This window comes from Bidens hawaiensis, unplaced genomic scaffold, assembly GCF_021521415.1.
Source record: "Bidens hawaiensis isolate Kalapana, Puna unplaced genomic scaffold, B.hawaiensis_p1.1 tig00010780_1, whole genome shotgun sequence".
NCBI classification, from domain to species: Eukaryota; Viridiplantae; Streptophyta; class Magnoliopsida; order Asterales; family Asteraceae; genus Bidens; species Bidens hawaiensis.
In genome coordinates this window covers 317,623-335,902 of record NW_027491828.1, presented here as the reverse complement: position 1 = coordinate 335,902, position 18,280 = coordinate 317,623, and the positions used below count along the sequence as shown (strand labels likewise).

The following is an 18,280-nucleotide window of genomic DNA, read 5'->3' as shown; positions in this document are numbered from 1 at the left end:
ATAATAACTTATATTGTAGTTATAATACCACACTATTCCAAACCCAAGTTTCATGACACAACAAAAACCATAACTCAAAACCAACATCGTCTAACACGACCCCTTTTAACCTCATAGCCATGATTCTAACGTGCATAAACAAGACGCGTACAACAATTTCAAAAAAAAAAATACAAAAAATCAAAATCCAGCCGATCCGACTAATGATGAGTAGGACGCATTTTCATCATCACGTCTAGGCTTTTGTTGTGACCCTTTTGCAGATGTCTGTGTAACAAGTTGTCCCGTCTCTATATTGGCTATACCGCAAAGTTTAAGCTTTTGGCGTTTGGCTTCCTCCACATCACCTTCCCAACTACATTCCGACACAATTTCAATTGCGCTTTCTAAATTCTCCTCGGCTACAAGATCCCCGTTTTGGATCAGAACCAGATAAACTTGTTCGGCACACGCCTTTCTAATCTGTTAACGATAATAACACATAAAAAAATAAAAAAACTTTTTTACAATTTTATCAACCCGCCTTTCGAATCTGTTAACGATAATAACACATAAAACTCATTAAAAAAAACTTTTTAATAATTTTATCAACCCGCCTTTTGAATCTGTTAACGATAATAACACATAAAACTCATTAAAAAAAACTTTTTAATAATTTTATCAACCCGCCTTTTGAATCTGTTAACAATAGTAACACATAAAACCAAAAAAAAAAAACTTTTTTATAGCTTTATCAACTAAAAAACCAGTCATGGGACTGCATACCTTGGGATATCGATGCGTAAGGAAAGACACGAGATAAGAGAAAGCTTGGATAATAATCGGTTCTGTAATAGAAGCAATGTATCCAAGTATTGCAATTCCAGCGTATAACTTGCTAAAGTCTTTTGTTCCTTTCAACTCGGTACGCAAACACTCCACAACGCCTCCACAAAATACTCTCGTCTGATCCTGGAGATTATTATTATTCAAATAATATTATTTTGTACTAATTTGTTATTTATAGTTATACACTAAAATAAGTGAACTAATATACTAACTAACCTCCATGTGTAATAGCATGCTATTGCAAAAGAGAATATCTATAGTCTGAAAAAACACCACATGATTACAAATGTATAATTAATTCATAAAAATTTAATATATATATATATATATATATGATTGGGATCATGTGAGAACTATTTTGAAAATTGAGAACTTTGAGAACCATTTTGGACCACAAAAAACCCAAAAAAAATCATAAAACAAAAAGAAAACGCAAAAATAAAAAAAGTAAAAAAAAAACAAATTTCTTATTTATCATCCCGGTTTCATAAAAAAAACGTCTCGGTTTAGCTAATTATACATATATGTATAATATGTACATACATGTTTTTTATTATACACATGTACAATTTAAGGTAAATGATAATGTACATAAGTATAAGTGTACATTACGTAACTAGAGATTAAATGAAATTATACACATGTGTATAACACGATTTTTTTTTTATGAAACTGGAATGAAATATAAGAATTTTTGTTTTTTTTTTTTTGTTTTATAATTTTTTTAAATATTTTTAGTGGTCTAAAATGGTTCTCAAAGTTCTCAATTTTCAAGTGGTTCTCTTAGGATCCTTGCCCTATATATATATAAAATGGAAACAATGATACCTTTAAAGTGGGAATTATAACTCGGTCGCGTTTTTTATACTTCTGAAGAACCCAAAGTATGTCATCAGATATACTCAACTCTCTAGAGTTCGTTTCACTCTCGTCTTTAACTTTAACCGCTTGAACATAATCTAACAAAGCACTAAGTGCAGCCTTCTTTAAAGATTCTTCTAATCCACCGATCGAAATTACTAACCCGGACATAATGTATTTACTGTAACAACTGAACTGAAGCAGCCGAATGAACCGAGGAAAAGAACTTGGTACCTAAAATATTGACCCGTCAGAGATAAAACATAAGTAAAACGACACGTTAATATAAAAAATAACTACCACTTACCCCCCACTTCAAATCATCATCTTTAGGAATAATTTTTTCTAGCTTTTCTCGGTGAGGAATTTGAGGAACGAAAACGGTTTCGTTGTATAATATTCTTTGTAGAATCTTTGCAGCCACGTCTCTTAATCGGTCCATTTTTTCAACTGCTTGTTTTGCAAGGCCTCCAACTAAACTAGTTGCGATATCGGCATTAAAAGGTGATTCGTTTTCAACTAATTTATCTCTCTTGGATAAAACGTATGCACATTTCTCGAGCCCGTTCATGGCAGCTGTACGGACCCACGAGCCCACATCACCTCTGTTATCAACGGAGTAATCTTCTAAAGCGTTGAACAAACTCTGCATTACTTCGGTTTTTATTGTGATGAATAGAGATGTGTAATCATCCGGTTGTAAGCCTGAAGAATCTGTTGTTGAAGTTAGTGTTTCGCACACTGATACAAGTCCTTTAACAGCGTTTACACGAGCTTCAGCATCCCTATCTTCCGGTTTATCCTAGTCAGCATAAACAATCTTGTCGTGTGAGTGAGATGTTCATCTGCTAGTATAGGTGGCAAAATTGGCAACACTTTCTTTTCACCAATTTGTTCATTTTTTTCAAAATAGTATTAATCTATTATATTAAAAAGCATAGTAAACATTTCTTTTAAATAAATGAATAATAATACAATCATATCCCTGTTTGCATTCGTCAGTAGCATATGCTCGAAACAGAACATCGCATAAGAATTTAGAGAGTATGTATAAAACAAATATTGTGATAAAACATCAGAGAAGACTTTAATCTGTGCACACATTGACTCATATGTTTTTCTTATTAATAAATTAAATTATAAAATTCTATATTTAATCTCTGCAATAATTTGGATTGGATGAATATTGTAATGAAAGAAATCACATGTAACAGCTGAGATCATGCATTTGTTATAACATTCAAAACATACTGAATCAAAGGCAGTCCGATTGATTCTTTTTTTAAAAAACAGCCCGTTTGTCCGAAACCCAGTTTGACCTAACACCGCTTGACCCGTCGTCCAACTTAACCCGACCCGCACGGTCTGCAAGGCTTAATAATGAACGTCTAAAATAAATTAAAGTTATACTATCTCAGTAATAATATATAGTTTTGAAAATATATAGTTTTGACCCGACCCGCACGGTCTGCAAGGATTATACACCAGTTTGAGCCATTAAACCTATCCAATTCATATTTAGCTTTTTCTTTAACTCTGCCCGTTTGACCCATTAGAGAGAAAAAAAATGGATCACAATGTCCACCTCTACTAGCAATTTCATTAAAAAGAGTTACCTCGATCGCACAAGATTTGCAAAGTTTTTGAAGCACTAGTTTCCATCTTGAAGCAAGAAAGTCAAAAGGCAAAACCCCTAACGCCAATGCGGATCCTCTTCTCACAGCTACATTTGCATCATTCAACTGCTCTACGTACTTAAGCGTAATATCAAAAGTCCCCTTATCATCCATTTTTGCAAAGTACGTTGGAACAAATTGTTTGAAAGCTTCATTGGCAGCATTCTGCATGTATTAGTGTAAACACGAAGAGTTAAAAATTGTAAAATTTATTAGTTGAAAAAAGTTATAAGATAGAACTAATTACCTGTATTTGAGCATTAGGATGCCTCAAATTCTCATTAATAGTCTCAAGCAGACTTCTTTTTACTTTTTCCGTTAACGTTATGTTAACGATAGAAATACACTCGATGAACCGTGAAACTGCAGCGCGCATTATCTCTCCACCTTTTCCACGGTATAAACGTGCTTTCTCAATAGCAGGTACTACACCAGCAACGGCTTTTTGCTTATCTGGAATCAGAAATTTAAATTAAAATGTAACTTTTTACATAAAGAAATAAAATAAAAAGAAACTTCGTTTGTTAAGGATTACAGTTCACGAACCGTTTGGAAGAGTGTAACCACAGTTGTTTAGAGCTAATACAAGCTCGCCAACTGCCAATGTTGCACCGTGACGCATGCATAGATCAGTAGCAAGAGTGCATGGAATCAGTTTCTCAAGCACAAAATTTGCAGAATATTCGGGATCGTATTTTACAAGATTGGCTAAAGCATTTGATGCAAGTTCTCTTAATCCTTTTTCCTGCAGCATCAGTAGTTAGTTAGTTAGTTAGTTATAGGCCTGTACATGAACCAAACGAACACGAACAACAGCATGTTCGTGTTCGTTCATTTAACTTTAAACGAACACGGACACTTAATCAAGCACGTATTTTGTGTTCATTTTCGTTTATTTTTAAAATGAACATGTTCGTGTTTGTTTATGTTCGTTTGTTAAAAATCTAAACGAACAGTTCACGAACATAAATGAACATATATGAACAAATGTAAATGAACACAAACACACTTAAAGGAACACAAGTGAACAAATATAAAACAATTACATAGATGAGCCATCTAGATAATATTTAATTATTCGTTTATTAAATTTACGAACTTCCCGCCGAACAGTTCGCTGAACGTTTGGTTTGTTTACAGGCCTAGTTAGTTAAAATGCTCAGAAATCTTGTTAGATAAAAGCATACCCAGTGAGAAATCTTGTTAGATAAAAGTTCATCCATGAACGGGTGGAGATAACCTTCATATTGGGCTATACTGACAGCAACATTAAGATACGAATTCACACGTGAAGAAAGTGCAAAATAATCAGCCGTGTTAACGATGTCGATTCCGTGAGGATAGTTTCCTTGTCTACCAACATTTTCTTGAAAAGCAGCCGCAGCCGCTCGCCTACAATTAACCTGTGAATCATGTTTTATATAAGATTAAATATGCAATGCAAGTAATAAATCATAAACCATGCATTAGAGTTACTATATACCTCACGGTCATAACATGCGATTATTAAAAGATGTGGCGCCAGCTCGTCCAGTATTCCCTTCATGTCAGTCTGATTATACGCACGACCGAAAGCCCAACAAACGTAAGCAGCAGCATCACGAACATGAGATCCAACACTGTGTGGGCCCCTTCTTACATCATAATGCAGTGCCTTTATAACAACAGGTACAACATTAGGTAGGCTAACGGGTAAGAGCAGCCCTCGACGTGCCAACTCAGCCAATGCCAAGCATCCACCGTGCCATGATCCATCACCCTGTTACATAAAAAGTCAAAAAGTCAACCGGAAACCAATATACAGGAAATAAAGACAAGTGGATGTCTGTCATACCTCACCAGGTGAAAACAACTCTAATACAGACAAAAAGACTTCCTCTGCTAGAGTGTATGTGAGACGTGAAGTTATACGCCCGATACCTTTTGCAGCAGACCAACGAACAACGGTATCCTGAAAGTTGAAGGTTAAAAATGTAAATTACAAAAAGGTTTATTGGATTTTAATAATCCACGCCCTGCTTGTGGTGCGCGCATATAATGTATATATGTGTGAACCCTCGGGTGGGTAAAAGTGAAATTGCACTAATTTTGACGTTATTTTACTAATTTCGTGAAAATAACGTTAAAAGTGGTGGAAGGTTAATCAGGCATCATGTAGTGGCGTTGATAGCCGAAAGACAAGGGTACATGCACCAATCAGCCGGTGTCCCGATGATTGAGTGCTATGTGCCTTATGTCCAAGGCTTGATGCAAAACTACTATCGAGTCGGACGTCTCATTGGAAGCAGCCTCTCTATCCCTATGGGGTAGAGGTAAGGCTGTCTACATCTTACCCTCCTCAGATCCTACCATAGCTTTGCTATTGGTGGGATACACTGAGTACGATGATGATGATGATAAATTTTAATAATCCCTATTGAACAGTACTGGCCGATAATAATCCCTATTCATTTTATCGCCACTGGCGGTCCCAAATTTAAAAAAGTTGCCCCCCCCCCGTTAAAAAAGACTTAACGCCGTTAAGTCCTATTCAACGGGGGACCATTGGAGGCTAACTTTATTAAATTTGGGACCACCAATGGCAATAAAATGAATAGGGATTATTTCGGCCAATATCATTCAATAGGGATTATTAAAATCTAATAAACCTTACAAAAATAAAAAAAATGGTTTTTTTGAAATAGCAGCAAACATACTGTATCTTTTAAGCCAGACAATAATAACTCGATGAACTCTTCAATAATATCAGGAACATCCATTTCTTCTTCTTGAACAGAATAATCATGACCTGTATTGGATGACCCCGAACTTGATACAAGACTATTTGGATCCTTTTGTGAAATATTTTCTCCAAGCGTACTATGTTTACCCTATATTGAAATGATAAAAGAAAAAATATTAAAAAAATCTTATAAATAAAACTAAATGATTACGAAAGATATGTAATCTTACCACATAGCGCCATGTTGTCGGACGATGAGGCAGACAAGTGAGCCCCATTCGTTGTGCGAGTTTTATCAAGTTTTTGCGAAGCAAAGGACTACGAGCTGCAGGGGTTGACTTTATCAAGACTGATGTGTCGTTCCAAACTACGGGCACGATATCAAGTAATGCCTTCCGGCTTCCACTCTAACATATATATCATAGAATAAGTTTAACAAGACAATGCAAAGGAAAAACATATAATCGTTCAAGGTGACATTAAAAGTAGGGGTGGCAAATGTGACCCATTGGGTTGAATGGGTTGTAATAAAATGTATATAATGGGTCAGAATGGGTCAAAGTAAAAAAGAAAATGACTGAAACGGGTTGACATTTCTCGAGTTTTTTTTTTGGAACGAGAAAAAGGGAGGAAACTTTTTAGTATTTTTACTTTTTTTAGTTTTTTATTTATATTTCGAGTTGTGATTTTTTAATTATTTTTTTTTTAATTTTTTAATGAGGGGTTTCTGGAATGTCAACCCATTTCAAAAACCCCTCATTAAAAAATTCAAAAAAAATAATTAAAAAATCATAATTCGAAATATAAATCAAAAACTAAAAAAGTAAAAGTACTAAAAAGTTTTCTCCGTTTTTCTCGTTCCATAAGAAAAGAAAAAAAAACTCGACAAATGTCAACCCGTTTTGACCCGTTTCAATCATTTTCTTTTTTTAGTTTGACCCATTCTGATCCATTGTATACATTTTATTACAACCCATTCAACCCAATGGGTCACATTTGCCACCCCTAATTAAAAGAGATTCAATAGGAGACCTTGAAAATAGCAGCAAGAGATTCAACCGCACCAAGTAATCGAAAATGATGTATTACATCATCTGTAGCAGACGATAGAACTTCATGACTCCATTCAATAAAACTGAAAACAAACAGCATAACATAAACACACACACACACACACAAAAAAAAAACATAACATTTGGTATTTAATAACTGAGAATTCCTACATACATACCTGGTAAAAGCAGGCGACATATCTGGACGCGTAAGAAGCTTTGAAAGAAGCAAACTAGCTATTGTTTGCATGGGACCCGCACTCGAAAGGTACTCTTTCGATATCTTTAATATCCTAGCCACCAACGGAGGCGGTTCATTCGCATCAACAGACTTAATATTTACAATACTTGTATCCACAGACGATATATCAAAAGGAACCAAAACCAGTATCGATAGCCACAATAATATAACACATTTCGTCTCCATTTCTCCGGTACTTTCTTGCCTCAACGCGGTTCCCGTACTTGTACCGTGGCATTTCTCTAAAAGCGACACGGCCGGTTCCAAGTCCGAAACTTGATGCGGAAAGAACCGTATTACGGCTTTGTAACCACAAACCGTGACTAAAGTGTATATTATTATACATATAGGTTTGATTATTTTGACGAGCTCGTTGGAATCTGCGCCTAGTTCGATTGTTTTCGTTCGAACGATAAGCATTAACGGAGATATTATGCTCTCTAGGTATGGTTCTAACAACTGTCCTTGTTCTTGATATTTGTCCATCTGAAGAAGTCACGGAAATAAGAACTTAGCGTATAAAGAAAATATCAGTTGCATTTGTGAAAATGTGAGTGAGTAATTAAAACGTAGGGGTGCAAACGAGCCGATCTGCGAGCCTAAACGAGCCTGTCATTTATATATTTTTTATAGATATATATATATATATATTAATATATACATATATATTTAATAATTATTAATTGATATATATAAATTTTTGAAAAAAAAACTAAATAACATATATTATTTTATATATAAAGTTATAATGAAAATAAATACGCAAATATAATTGTAAATATAAAAAAAATTAACTAAAAAATATTATACGAGCCGAGCCCGACCCGTGCTCGAGCTCGAGTCTAAAATAAAGCTCATTTAATAAACGAGCCCGGGCTCGAGCCTAAAATAAAGCTCGTTAATAAACGAGCCTGAGCCAAAGCTTCACTTATCGAGCTTGAGCCGGCTCGCGAGCCTAAACGAGCCTGTCATTTATATATTTTTGATAAATATATATATTAATATATACATATATATTTAATAATTATCAATTGATATATATATATATAATATTATGAAAAAAAACTAAATAAAATATATTATTTTATATATAAAGTTATAATGAATATATATACACAAATATAATTATAAATATAAAAAAAATTAACTAAAAAATATTATACGAGCCGAGCTCGAGCTCCGTATAAGTTAAACGAGCCGAGCTAGAGCCTGGTCAAGCTCGGGCTGGGCTCGGCTCGTTTGCACCCTATTAATAATAAAACGTACAATTGATCTGATCTTGCGAACAGATGAAAGATCTGTGACTTGGCCATTGGAAACGATGTCGTCCAGTATAGATTTAACGAGTTTCCATTCTTGTAGAAAGTATCTCTGAAGCACCACTTCTTTTGAATCGTGTTCGTCATCCTCTTCGACTTCTTCACCCGCCGCTAAAGGTTTTGCTTTATCTTCTACTTCTCTTGCTGCCATCAGAGAGAGGGTACAGAAAAGATCTACTTCCCGTGCTGCTATGCTTTGACTTGTTGACTTGTTGACTTTTTGTCTTGAAGGCCTCGTTTGGTTCGCAGAATTCACTGAAACTGGCAAACATTCCATCAAGATTCAAGATTCCATCATGCTAATGAAAAAAAATTATTACTTTACTTGCAAACCTAATAAATCACGATCCTATGGTCGGTCTGATGTGAATACAGAGGTAATGTGCACTTCTTAACAGTTAAATAACACAAAGGGTTATTTTTATGGCAGCTCTTATGTTTTTGTTGATGATGCACATTGCAAAGTTTCGTCTTTTAAACCATTATTGAAAAGGGTTAAGTAGTTAAAAGCTGTATAATTTCCATTGTATACATCAAGATTCAAAAGCACAAATAATCCAACAAATAATCTTGCGGGCTATCCCAACCTAGAAAGTAGGGGTGTGTGTGGTGCGGTTCAGTGCGGTTTTTGGTTAAAACTGAACCGAAAACCAAAACTTCGGTTCGGTTTTTGGAGTATTTGAAACCACGTTAAATCCTAATGCTTTCGTGTATGTGTTTAGTGCGCGCGTGTGCCAGATCCTAACAACAAGATGGTCCTAAATTCTGAAACTGCAGCTCTTACGTTTTAGTGAATAATGCATATTGCACAATTTTCGACTATAAAACCATTACTAACAAGGGTACGCAGTTAAAACCTAAAAGTTGTATAATTTCCATTGTATGTATACATCATGACTCAATAGCACAAGTAATCCAACAAAAATGAACCTGAAAAGGGAATTAAAACTAAATAATAATACATATCTGAGATCATACAGAAACAAACTATAACAAAGAACACTGAACACATACAGAAAGTAGAAAAAGATTTTATTATATCCAAAGCAGGTCGGTCGGTCGGGTAATCGAAATATTTTGGGATTTTGATTCAGGTCATTTATAACTGCATAATGGTTTTTAAATGTAATTTCAATTTGTTCATAACATTCATCATTATTGCAAAAAATAAAAAATAAAAAATAAAAAAACTTGTGTACAGAATGCAGTAAAACTAGTAACTGGATCATGGTAATTGGAACAAACACTTTATTTTGTTAAAAAGCATATAAATTTAAGCAAAATCTTGAAACCAAAAGTAATAAAAATTTATAATTGATACTGTTAAACATTCATCATTATTGCAAAAATAAAAAACAATAAAAAAAAATAAAAACTTGTGTACAGAATGCAGTAAAACTAGTAACTGGATCATGATAATTGGAACAAACACTTGGTTTTGTTAAAAAGCATACAAATTTAAGCAAAATCTAGAAACCAAAAGTAATAAAAATTTATAATTGATACTGTTAAACATTCATCATTATTGCAAAAAATAAAAAACAATAAAAATAAAATAAAAACTTGTGTACAGAATGCAGTAAAACTAGTAACTGGATCATGGTAATTGGAACAAACACTTGGTTTTGTTAAAAAGCATACAAATTTAAGAAAAATCTTGAAACCAAAAGTAATAAAAATTTATAATTGATACTGTTAAACATTCATCATTATTGCAAAAAATAAAAAACAATAAAAATAAAAAAAGATTGTACAGTATGCAGTAAAACTAGTATTTGGATCATGGCAATTGGAACAAACACTTGATTTTGTTAAAAAGCATATAAATTTAAGCTAAATTTTGAAAGCAAAAGTATTAATTAAAATTGATTGATACTGTTAAGTAATAAACAGAGAGACTTACACTAATTAATTATACTCAAGGAAATTGAATAAAAGAAATTGAATAAACGGATCGGACAGAATAATGGGTCGGGTTCGACGGTGGCGATTGGGCGGTGTACGGTGGTGATCGGAGAATCAAATGGCAGGAGTTGAGAGATCTGAATAATAATTTAGGGCTGGGGAGTGGAGTGGAGTGGAGTGAGGAAGAAGCGCTTAATGGTAATTTTGTCATTTTATTTCATTTCTAAGAAGGTGTCCTTCAGTTCGGGTTAGTTTTTCAGGTTTTTCGGGTTTCGGAATTCGGGTCGGGTTCTTCGGGTTAGTTTTTCCGGTTTCAGGGTTTTCGGGTCGGGTTCTTCGGGTTAGTTTCTTGGGTTTCAGGTTATTCAGGTCAGGTTCTTCGGGTTAGTTTTTCGGGTCGGGTTCGTCAGATTAGTTTTTCGGGTTTCAGGTTTTTCGGGTCGCGTTCTTCGGGTTTCAAAGTTTTAAATCTAGACCTGAAACCCAACCCAAATTTCTCACGGTTTCTTAGGGTTCGGGTTTTTTCGGGTTGGGTTAATCAGGTTTCGTGTATCCTAGGAAAAAAACTATGTTGCTAAATTTAAATGCAACGTGTTCTTCTTTACTCATATGTAATTAAACCAACAACGAATGAAAAACAAACCGATAAAACATCCTAAAAAGAGTAAAATTTAACAAGTTCATTCATAATAAACAAGACCAGCATAATCTTCTTCAATATGGCGTGATTAGAGTGTTGAATTATAATTGTTTTTAGTCATAAATTGGAATAAACAATCGATTCATAATAGTTGGAATGAGAACAGTCAATTTGGACTAAATTCTAAATTCTGATAACGTCAGCGGCTAAGGCTTAGACTATAATACATAAAAATATATATGGTTTTAAAACTAAACGCTTATTCAGATTGACCTGAAACTTAGCCTTTTCTCGGGTTCCGGTTTCTCGGGCCGGGTTAGTCCGGGTTCGGGTATGTATTTTCTCGGGTTGGGTTTCGGGTAAAAGTGGCATCCCCATAACACACTTGTTACAAAAGCTAAAATGGGTTGGTTTGTGTCATATTTTGTAACAAAAAAGGCTAAAATAGGTCACTTGAAATTCTACTTTGCTATTTTCAGGTTAATTCAAAGAAATAGGTTGATATGTGTTAGTAACCGACAGGTTCAGGTTGAAATGGGTTTTAGAGTGGCATAGATGATTTCCACACGAGATAAGTTTTCGGCAAAAATGGGTTTGTGCATGTACATCCATCTCGCGTAGGGGCAGATCTAGCATGGGTTTACGGAGTATGTATCACCCCTTATTTTTCTTTGCGAAATATAGTTTTGGTGCAAATTTTTTATCCTTCATTTTATGTATTGGCTACCGTTGAACAGAAATTTTTAAAACTCTCGATACCTCTTAACTTTTCCTTTAGATTCGCCACTACTATGATGCTTCTGAAGGAAACGAGTTTACACTGGTGTCTGGTAATGATAAAAGTTATAATCGATCATGGTGTATGTTTCTTAACATTATTTAATCATGTGCTTTAGTAAACTTAAAAATAGATTTGTATATTTTTCATAACTTTATATTCATAGTTATCACTTATCATACAATACATCATAGTAACAGAATGATATGAACTATGCTACATTGGACAAATATATGATATACATCTACATGTGTAAGTAAAACTAAGTTAGGGATTCTTGACAATATGCGACGCACGATGTCGTGAAGCAAAACGATTAAACAACGAAAGAGAGTTACTAGCGAGTTGCTTCACATTCAAAAACTTCGCTTTGATTATAGCCTTTTCCCTACCCTTGATCCCATCCCCTAACAACCCATCAATGCACATATCAACATCAGTTAAACCCGCACTAACCCAACTTTGAACATTACCCTCGTGCAACACGAACTTTTCCTCACCGTCTATTCCCATTCGTTGAAACTCCTTAACCGATAGCGTTATTTGATTCACCCCATTGTTGATATGGTCTAAACACTCTTCAATGGCTTGGTTACTTTCGTTTAAATGTGTCGCAACCATATTAACATACTCCTTTGTTTGCTTAGCTTTCGATAGGCACACTATTAACGAAACTTGAGCTAATTGTTGCGGTCCAAGTATAGTTTTTGACACATAAGGTAAAAGAGTTTCTACACATAAGTCACGATACACAGATGTTCGACACTGTGCCTCGAGATACGCTCTTGCACTTGAACTAGAATCGACCGTGCCTGAAAACCCGAAAATTGTGAGAGAGATGAATAAAGAGAGAGCAATTTGAGCCATTTTTGTGATATGAAAAATAGGATAAGAAGTGAAGAGTTAAATTATATAGAGGGATGTCACATACTCACATAGTCACATGCACTTGGATGAACATTCTATTAAAGAAATTAAATTCCTTTACGTACATACGAAAGTTTGTGTCACGTTCCACATGCAACTTGCTTGTGGATATATATGCATCAACCTTTTTTTATTTATTTAAAATACGTTAATATCGAAACTTTGGAATCGAGAAACTTCATTTTAAGTTAACATACCAAGCGATTGAGCTTTACCCCAATTGGCATTGAAAGAAAAGTAAAAGTTTGGATTAGAGACTATAAGGTCTCAACTTTGAATTCGATATCAACCGGGTTTTATTACAGTGAGCCTTCAAGCGGTAGGTTTTCCCTGAAACAACAAATGATGGGCTTTGGCTATTTAACGTTGTCAGCAATCACGAGCATATGGGGTCGCCTATTACCATTGGGTTACCTCGGGTAGCCGGACTTTATTCGTTAATCGTTAAAAGAAGTTCAACGTTACCATATTTTTTGTTCCATTATACTTCATGTAATAATTAATTAATTACATGTTTATAAAGCTAGTTCAATGACTATTTTAGTTAAACACTTGACTTTTAAGTCAAGTTAATTAGAGATGAGTAGATGACCAGATAAAATAGACATGTTATCGTTACGTAGTGATATGCAATTTTAATATTTAATGGTTTAGGAATAGATGAGAAGATGTTTTAAAACGTTATACTCGTATAATATATACTTCCATTATTTACAAAGATATATAAAATAAATACATTAATTGATTTTAGAACATGCCATAAAGAAGGGTCGGTCATGACTCATGGACTCATGATACATTGTATGGGTCATATTATTAACATCATAATTCATAAGGTCATAACTGATAAGCGTTTGCTAGTTGCTACAATGCTACCATTTGATAAACCAAAGAATGAACACCCATGAACGAACTTATGATGGTGGTGTAAGTGAATTTTAATGTTTGAAAAAGCAATTAGAATAATATTAATTAATTAATATATTCTTTTAAAGTTTTAATTTCATCCCTTATAATATAAACAATGCTTGTCTTTAACCCATTTAATATCTTGATAGGTTTATTTTTCTTTAAAAACTTGTGTTAGTAACTTTTTAAATATAACGTAAAGCACGGTTGTAGTTTTCTTCTCAGCATTTTAATATAAATAAATTTGAATAAAACGAGGTTCAATTCAAAATAAAACATTTAACTGTTTAGTATTTGAAACTATATTTAGTGTTGTCATCGTACCAGTTGGTCCATTATTATGACAACCCGAACCGATACTGAATAAATATGTATTGGTGTTGGTAATTATCATGATTAATATCGGTACTCTTTTTATGATTTTTGACCCTTTAAATTTTTTAGAGTATCAACGATATACATCTTAACACATTTAAATTTTCAGTAACTTTTTGTTTCTTTAATATCATGTGTTTGTTAACTTAAAAAAAAATATGATATTGTGAATTGAATAATTTTTCAACGTTCCGATATAAATAATATTAAAATGGCGTTGTATTCGAAAAAAATCATTTTTAGTCTAGTAAACTATACCGAGTGTCGTTATTATACCGATACAGACAAAACAACATTGGTAACAATGTCAGTGTTATCAAAACCAGTATCAATATTCATTTTTATGTTTTTCAAGCAATGTAAAACACACGTTGATATACTTTAAACAAATCATGACTTTATTTCTAGATTACGAGAGACAATTCACTACGATGATGCTGAAAGACTAACTTATAACATTATGTTTGTAACTTTTATTTATTTAGGCTTAATACTATTATTGTAAACATTATTATTTTATTCTATGTTCTATAAGTATATCGATTTCCATGGGCAACTTATAATCTCATTAGTTATCTACTACATACAATTACAAGAAAATACATGACTTCCAATTTCAAGCAACACACTTTATGCTGGATTCTTGATACCACGAGAGGCACGATATCTTGTCGCAAAACGACTAAACATCGCAAGCGAATTGCTAGCCAGTTGCTTCACATTCAACAACCTCGCTTCGATCATAACCCGTTCCCTCTTACTAATCATCCCACCCATCAATATCCCATCAATACATGTTGTAGAATCAGTCAATGCAGCACTCACCCAAGTTTGCACATTACTTTCATGCCACATAAAGTTTTGATCACCATCTTTACCTATTTTTTGTAACTCCTTAAATGATTGTGTAATTTGACTCACTCCATCATTTATTTGTTCAATACATTCTTCTATTGCTTGATTGTTTCCAGAGTTAACCTCGGTTTCGTTTAGTTTCTTTAACACCATATTCAAATATGTTTTGGTGAACCGCGCTTTGGTTAGACATGAAGCGAGTGATATTTGAGCTAGTAGATCGGGATATAATGCCGATCTACATCGTAGATCGAGATACATTCTTGCACGAGAACGAGATTCGACGATGGTGGAAAACTCTAGGATTGTGTGAGAGGTGATTAATAAAGGGAGAAGAATAATATGTGACATGTTTGTGATATTTTTGTTTGGGTTGTTATATGAGAATGAGAAGATACAAGATGGATTATATATATAGGGGATATGTTACATATGTAATCAGTTGTCACCTGGATTGTGAATAAACTCTGAACTAAATTATCTATCAAAATTATTCCTTTACGTAGAAAATATGTCACATATCACACATGCATCATGCATGCAACTTGATTATGATATCAAGATAGCTAGTTGCATTAGTTTATTCCCAAAACACTTTTTCAAAATACTATACGATTGAGTATATAAAATTTAAACCAAGTAATCTTGTTTAACTAATTTAATTGACTCAACCTTCCCTAAAATATAAAAGCAACCTAGCGTTTATTAGGCTTGCAAACGAAGTAACGAACCGGATACTTTTGTGTTAGTTTGTTTAACTTCAACTGAATAATCAATCAAAAATGAACTAATGAAGAATAGGGTTTTCTTGTTCATACTAGTTCATGAAGAAAATGAGTATGCATGTCCGTTTGTTAATATATAGTATAAATGAACGATTCACAAACATGAACGAATAAAAATAGATGAACAGACATAACCAAACGAACACCGATTAAAAGTAGTTGTGAATATCGATTTGTTGGACCAAAAAATTGTTAAAACTAGACTAAATTGCTAAAGGTGATATTTTAATTTCGTAAGATTAAGTCATTAAACTAAACTATATAAGGGACCTAAATACTTTTGATGAGCATATAAACGAACTCAAATGAATGAACTTAAAACAAATTAACAACGTCATAAACTAACAAATATAACTGAACGTAAACGGGCGCGCATACAAGCGCATAAACGAGCAAACATTCACGAATATAAATGAACAAACGAAACATGTGCCCATGTTTAATTAAATGTATAAAAAAAACTGTCATGTTCTATCGTTTACCGTCCAACAGTAAGTTGCAATGAATCTGCTTAAGATGTAAGCGGAAATCCGACTCTTCTCATAACATGAGCTTGAGTCCGGGCAAAGTTCATGGAAGCTTGTCTTGAGGAGATGAAACATTAAAATTGCTTGACAAACTAATTTATTGTAAAAGACTTGACGTGTCACCATAGTTAATGATCATATGATATAAGCTGGAGTGTTAATATAATGGAGTGGTTGTTGAGGATGAAAGTTAAGTTAAATAAACATATATTGTTTTCTAATCAAAGTACTAGCAAAAAGGAGGTCCACGTATTCAAATCTAATTTATGTAAAATTTAAAAATTATTTGGAGCTATAAAAAATGTTGTCATTACAAGTCATTTTTTCTTGATTTAGATAAGAGAATGGAACATAGATTTTAAGGAGTTATGTTATTCTTATTGTAGTTCTTTTAAAACAGTGATTACGTATTATATAATCGTCACATCATAATTTATGAATGTCACCCAAGTATGTTTTGGGAGTTAAGACATGTATTGTTATTAAAATGCTTTCATATATTAACCTACTGTCTTATATGGACTTGCTAGTGAGAATGCGAAATAGAGTAATTACATAATTAAACGAATCTGTAGGTCATTGTAAACGTAAAATGTATTCCATTTAATTATAGTTTTGTTTTAGATTGTTATTTAGTTAACCATTCTATTATGATATTTGGAACATTAGATACTTGAGTAAATTCAAATGGATCATCTCACAGAAGAGTTTGGTATGAACCTTTTCATTATATAACTGAAACAATCAAATTTCATCTTTTTAGTACATTTGAAAATTGTAATGTATAATGTGACCATATGACAGTAAATTAAACTAATAACTACTTGTAATACAGCTTATAAGGACTAAAAAAGGTATACTTGAACTTATTATAAGTTATTAAGTAATTAATTACTCTCTTTCTAGCATAGCTTATCATGATAATAACCAAATTATTCGATTTGTGTAGAAACGTAAGATCCAAAAAGTGAATGGAACAACTTCGGAAATTCAAGGCGAGGCGGTAAAGGTGATTCGCCAATTCCCTCAAACAAAACCAGTCAGAGATGGTGCTGAAAAGATAAAACCCTGGCTCTCCAAAAACCAGTCAGAGATGGTGAATTTCAGTTTCTTTTTAAAAAAATTTTTGAGTGGATGGTACAGGAATTCCTACGAGCCAAATTTGTTGACATGTCAAGATCGTCCTTTTAAAAAAATATCGAATCAAGCTCGAGCCCGAGCTTTTATTTAGTCTCATTTAATGAACGTGTGGCTCGCGAGCTTAAATAGCTAGAATTATATATAAATGTTCTGATAAAAATAATTAAGTCATATATATTACATTATACACATATTAATTAAATAATTAATAAATAATAACGAGATGAACTCAACTTTGGAAACCTACTCAGGATTGACGAGCCAAGCTTGAACCCTTTGAAGTTAAAACAACCGAGCTTGAGCCTTAACGAGCTTAGTTCGCTTACACCCCTAGAAATATGAAAAGAATCTTGGCTAAAACTACCTATTTGTGTCTTGTAGGTTTTTGGTGGTTCTTTGTGAAGTGACTTCCCCATGGGTTGAAGTTGAACATGATAGGGCTGGAAGTTACAGGGCAGGGATTGATGAAAACAATTTTGTGTTGATGTGAACATCTTTATAGTACTTGTTTTATATATTTTGAGTTGATTCGTTCTTGTGAGGGTGCTGGAATAAACATGTTTTTAAATTAATCTCCCTTTCTAAGTTTTAATCATATTTAAAGGTGTAGATTGGGGTTTTTAAGGATGTTAAATATCTTTGTGGATCAAAAGATCATTTTCTTATTAAGGAGGTGGGGGTACAATACGAAAAACCCAAATTGGTTGGGGGCTTCCATCTATATCCAAATATGCTCTAAT

General features: G+C 33.4%; 3 protein-coding genes across 3 annotated transcripts; all 3 read right to left on the bottom strand.

Annotated features, from left to right (window-relative positions):
* Positions 1 to 26: 26 nt before the first annotated feature.
* LOC143536328 (tubulin-folding cofactor D-like) lies at positions 27 to 9,065 on the bottom strand. Its single transcript, XM_077030348.1, has 16 exons — positions 8,647 to 9,065; positions 7,319 to 7,866; positions 7,120 to 7,222; positions 6,318 to 6,494; positions 6,062 to 6,235; positions 5,200 to 5,316; positions 4,849 to 5,124; positions 4,553 to 4,768; positions 3,912 to 4,110; positions 3,613 to 3,818; positions 3,306 to 3,530; positions 1,997 to 2,491; positions 1,657 to 1,923; positions 1,045 to 1,089; positions 766 to 951; positions 27 to 462 (listed from the first exon to the last, which is right to left on the bottom strand). Exons 1-16 carry the CDS (start codon positions 8,974 to 8,976, stop codon positions 181 to 183), a joined length of 3,846 nt encoding a protein of 1,281 aa, XP_076886463.1. The 5' UTR covers positions 8,977 to 9,065; the 3' UTR covers positions 27 to 180.
* A 3,197-nt stretch (positions 9,066 to 12,262) lies between these two features.
* On the bottom strand, positions 12,263 to 12,911 carry LOC143536297 (pectinesterase inhibitor 9-like). Its single transcript, XM_077030325.1, has one exon. The coding sequence runs from the start codon at positions 12,887 to 12,889 to the stop codon at positions 12,290 to 12,292; it is 600 nt and encodes a 199-aa protein (XP_076886440.1). The 5' UTR covers positions 12,890 to 12,911; the 3' UTR covers positions 12,263 to 12,289.
* A 1,952-nt stretch (positions 12,912 to 14,863) lies between these two features.
* Positions 14,864 to 15,439, bottom strand: LOC143536288 (pectinesterase inhibitor 9-like). The gene has a single exon (XM_077030320.1). The coding sequence runs from the start codon at positions 15,437 to 15,439 to the stop codon at positions 14,864 to 14,866; it is 576 nt and encodes a 191-aa protein (XP_076886435.1).
* Between the last annotated feature and the right edge of the window lie 2,841 nt (positions 15,440 to 18,280).

Coding starts and splice junctions, on each gene's coding strand:
- LOC143536288 (XM_077030320.1), bottom strand. CDS start 15,439: ATGTCACATATTATTCTTCTCCCTTTATTAATCACCTCTCACACAATC.
- LOC143536297 (XM_077030325.1), bottom strand. CDS start 12,889: ATGGCTCAAATTGCTCTCTCTTTATTCATCTCTCTCACAATTTTCGGG.
- LOC143536328 (XM_077030348.1), bottom strand. CDS start 8,976: ATGGAATGTTTGCCAGTTTCAGTGAATTCTGCGAACCAAACGAGGCCT. Junction 6,236..6,317: donor CGACAACATGGCGCTATGTG/GTAAGATTACAT, acceptor ATTTCAATATAG/GGTAAACATAGTACGCTTGG. Junction 5,317..6,061: donor TGTCTGGCTTAAAAGATACA/GTATGTTTGCTG, acceptor TTCAACTTTCAG/GATACCGTTGTTCGTTGGTC.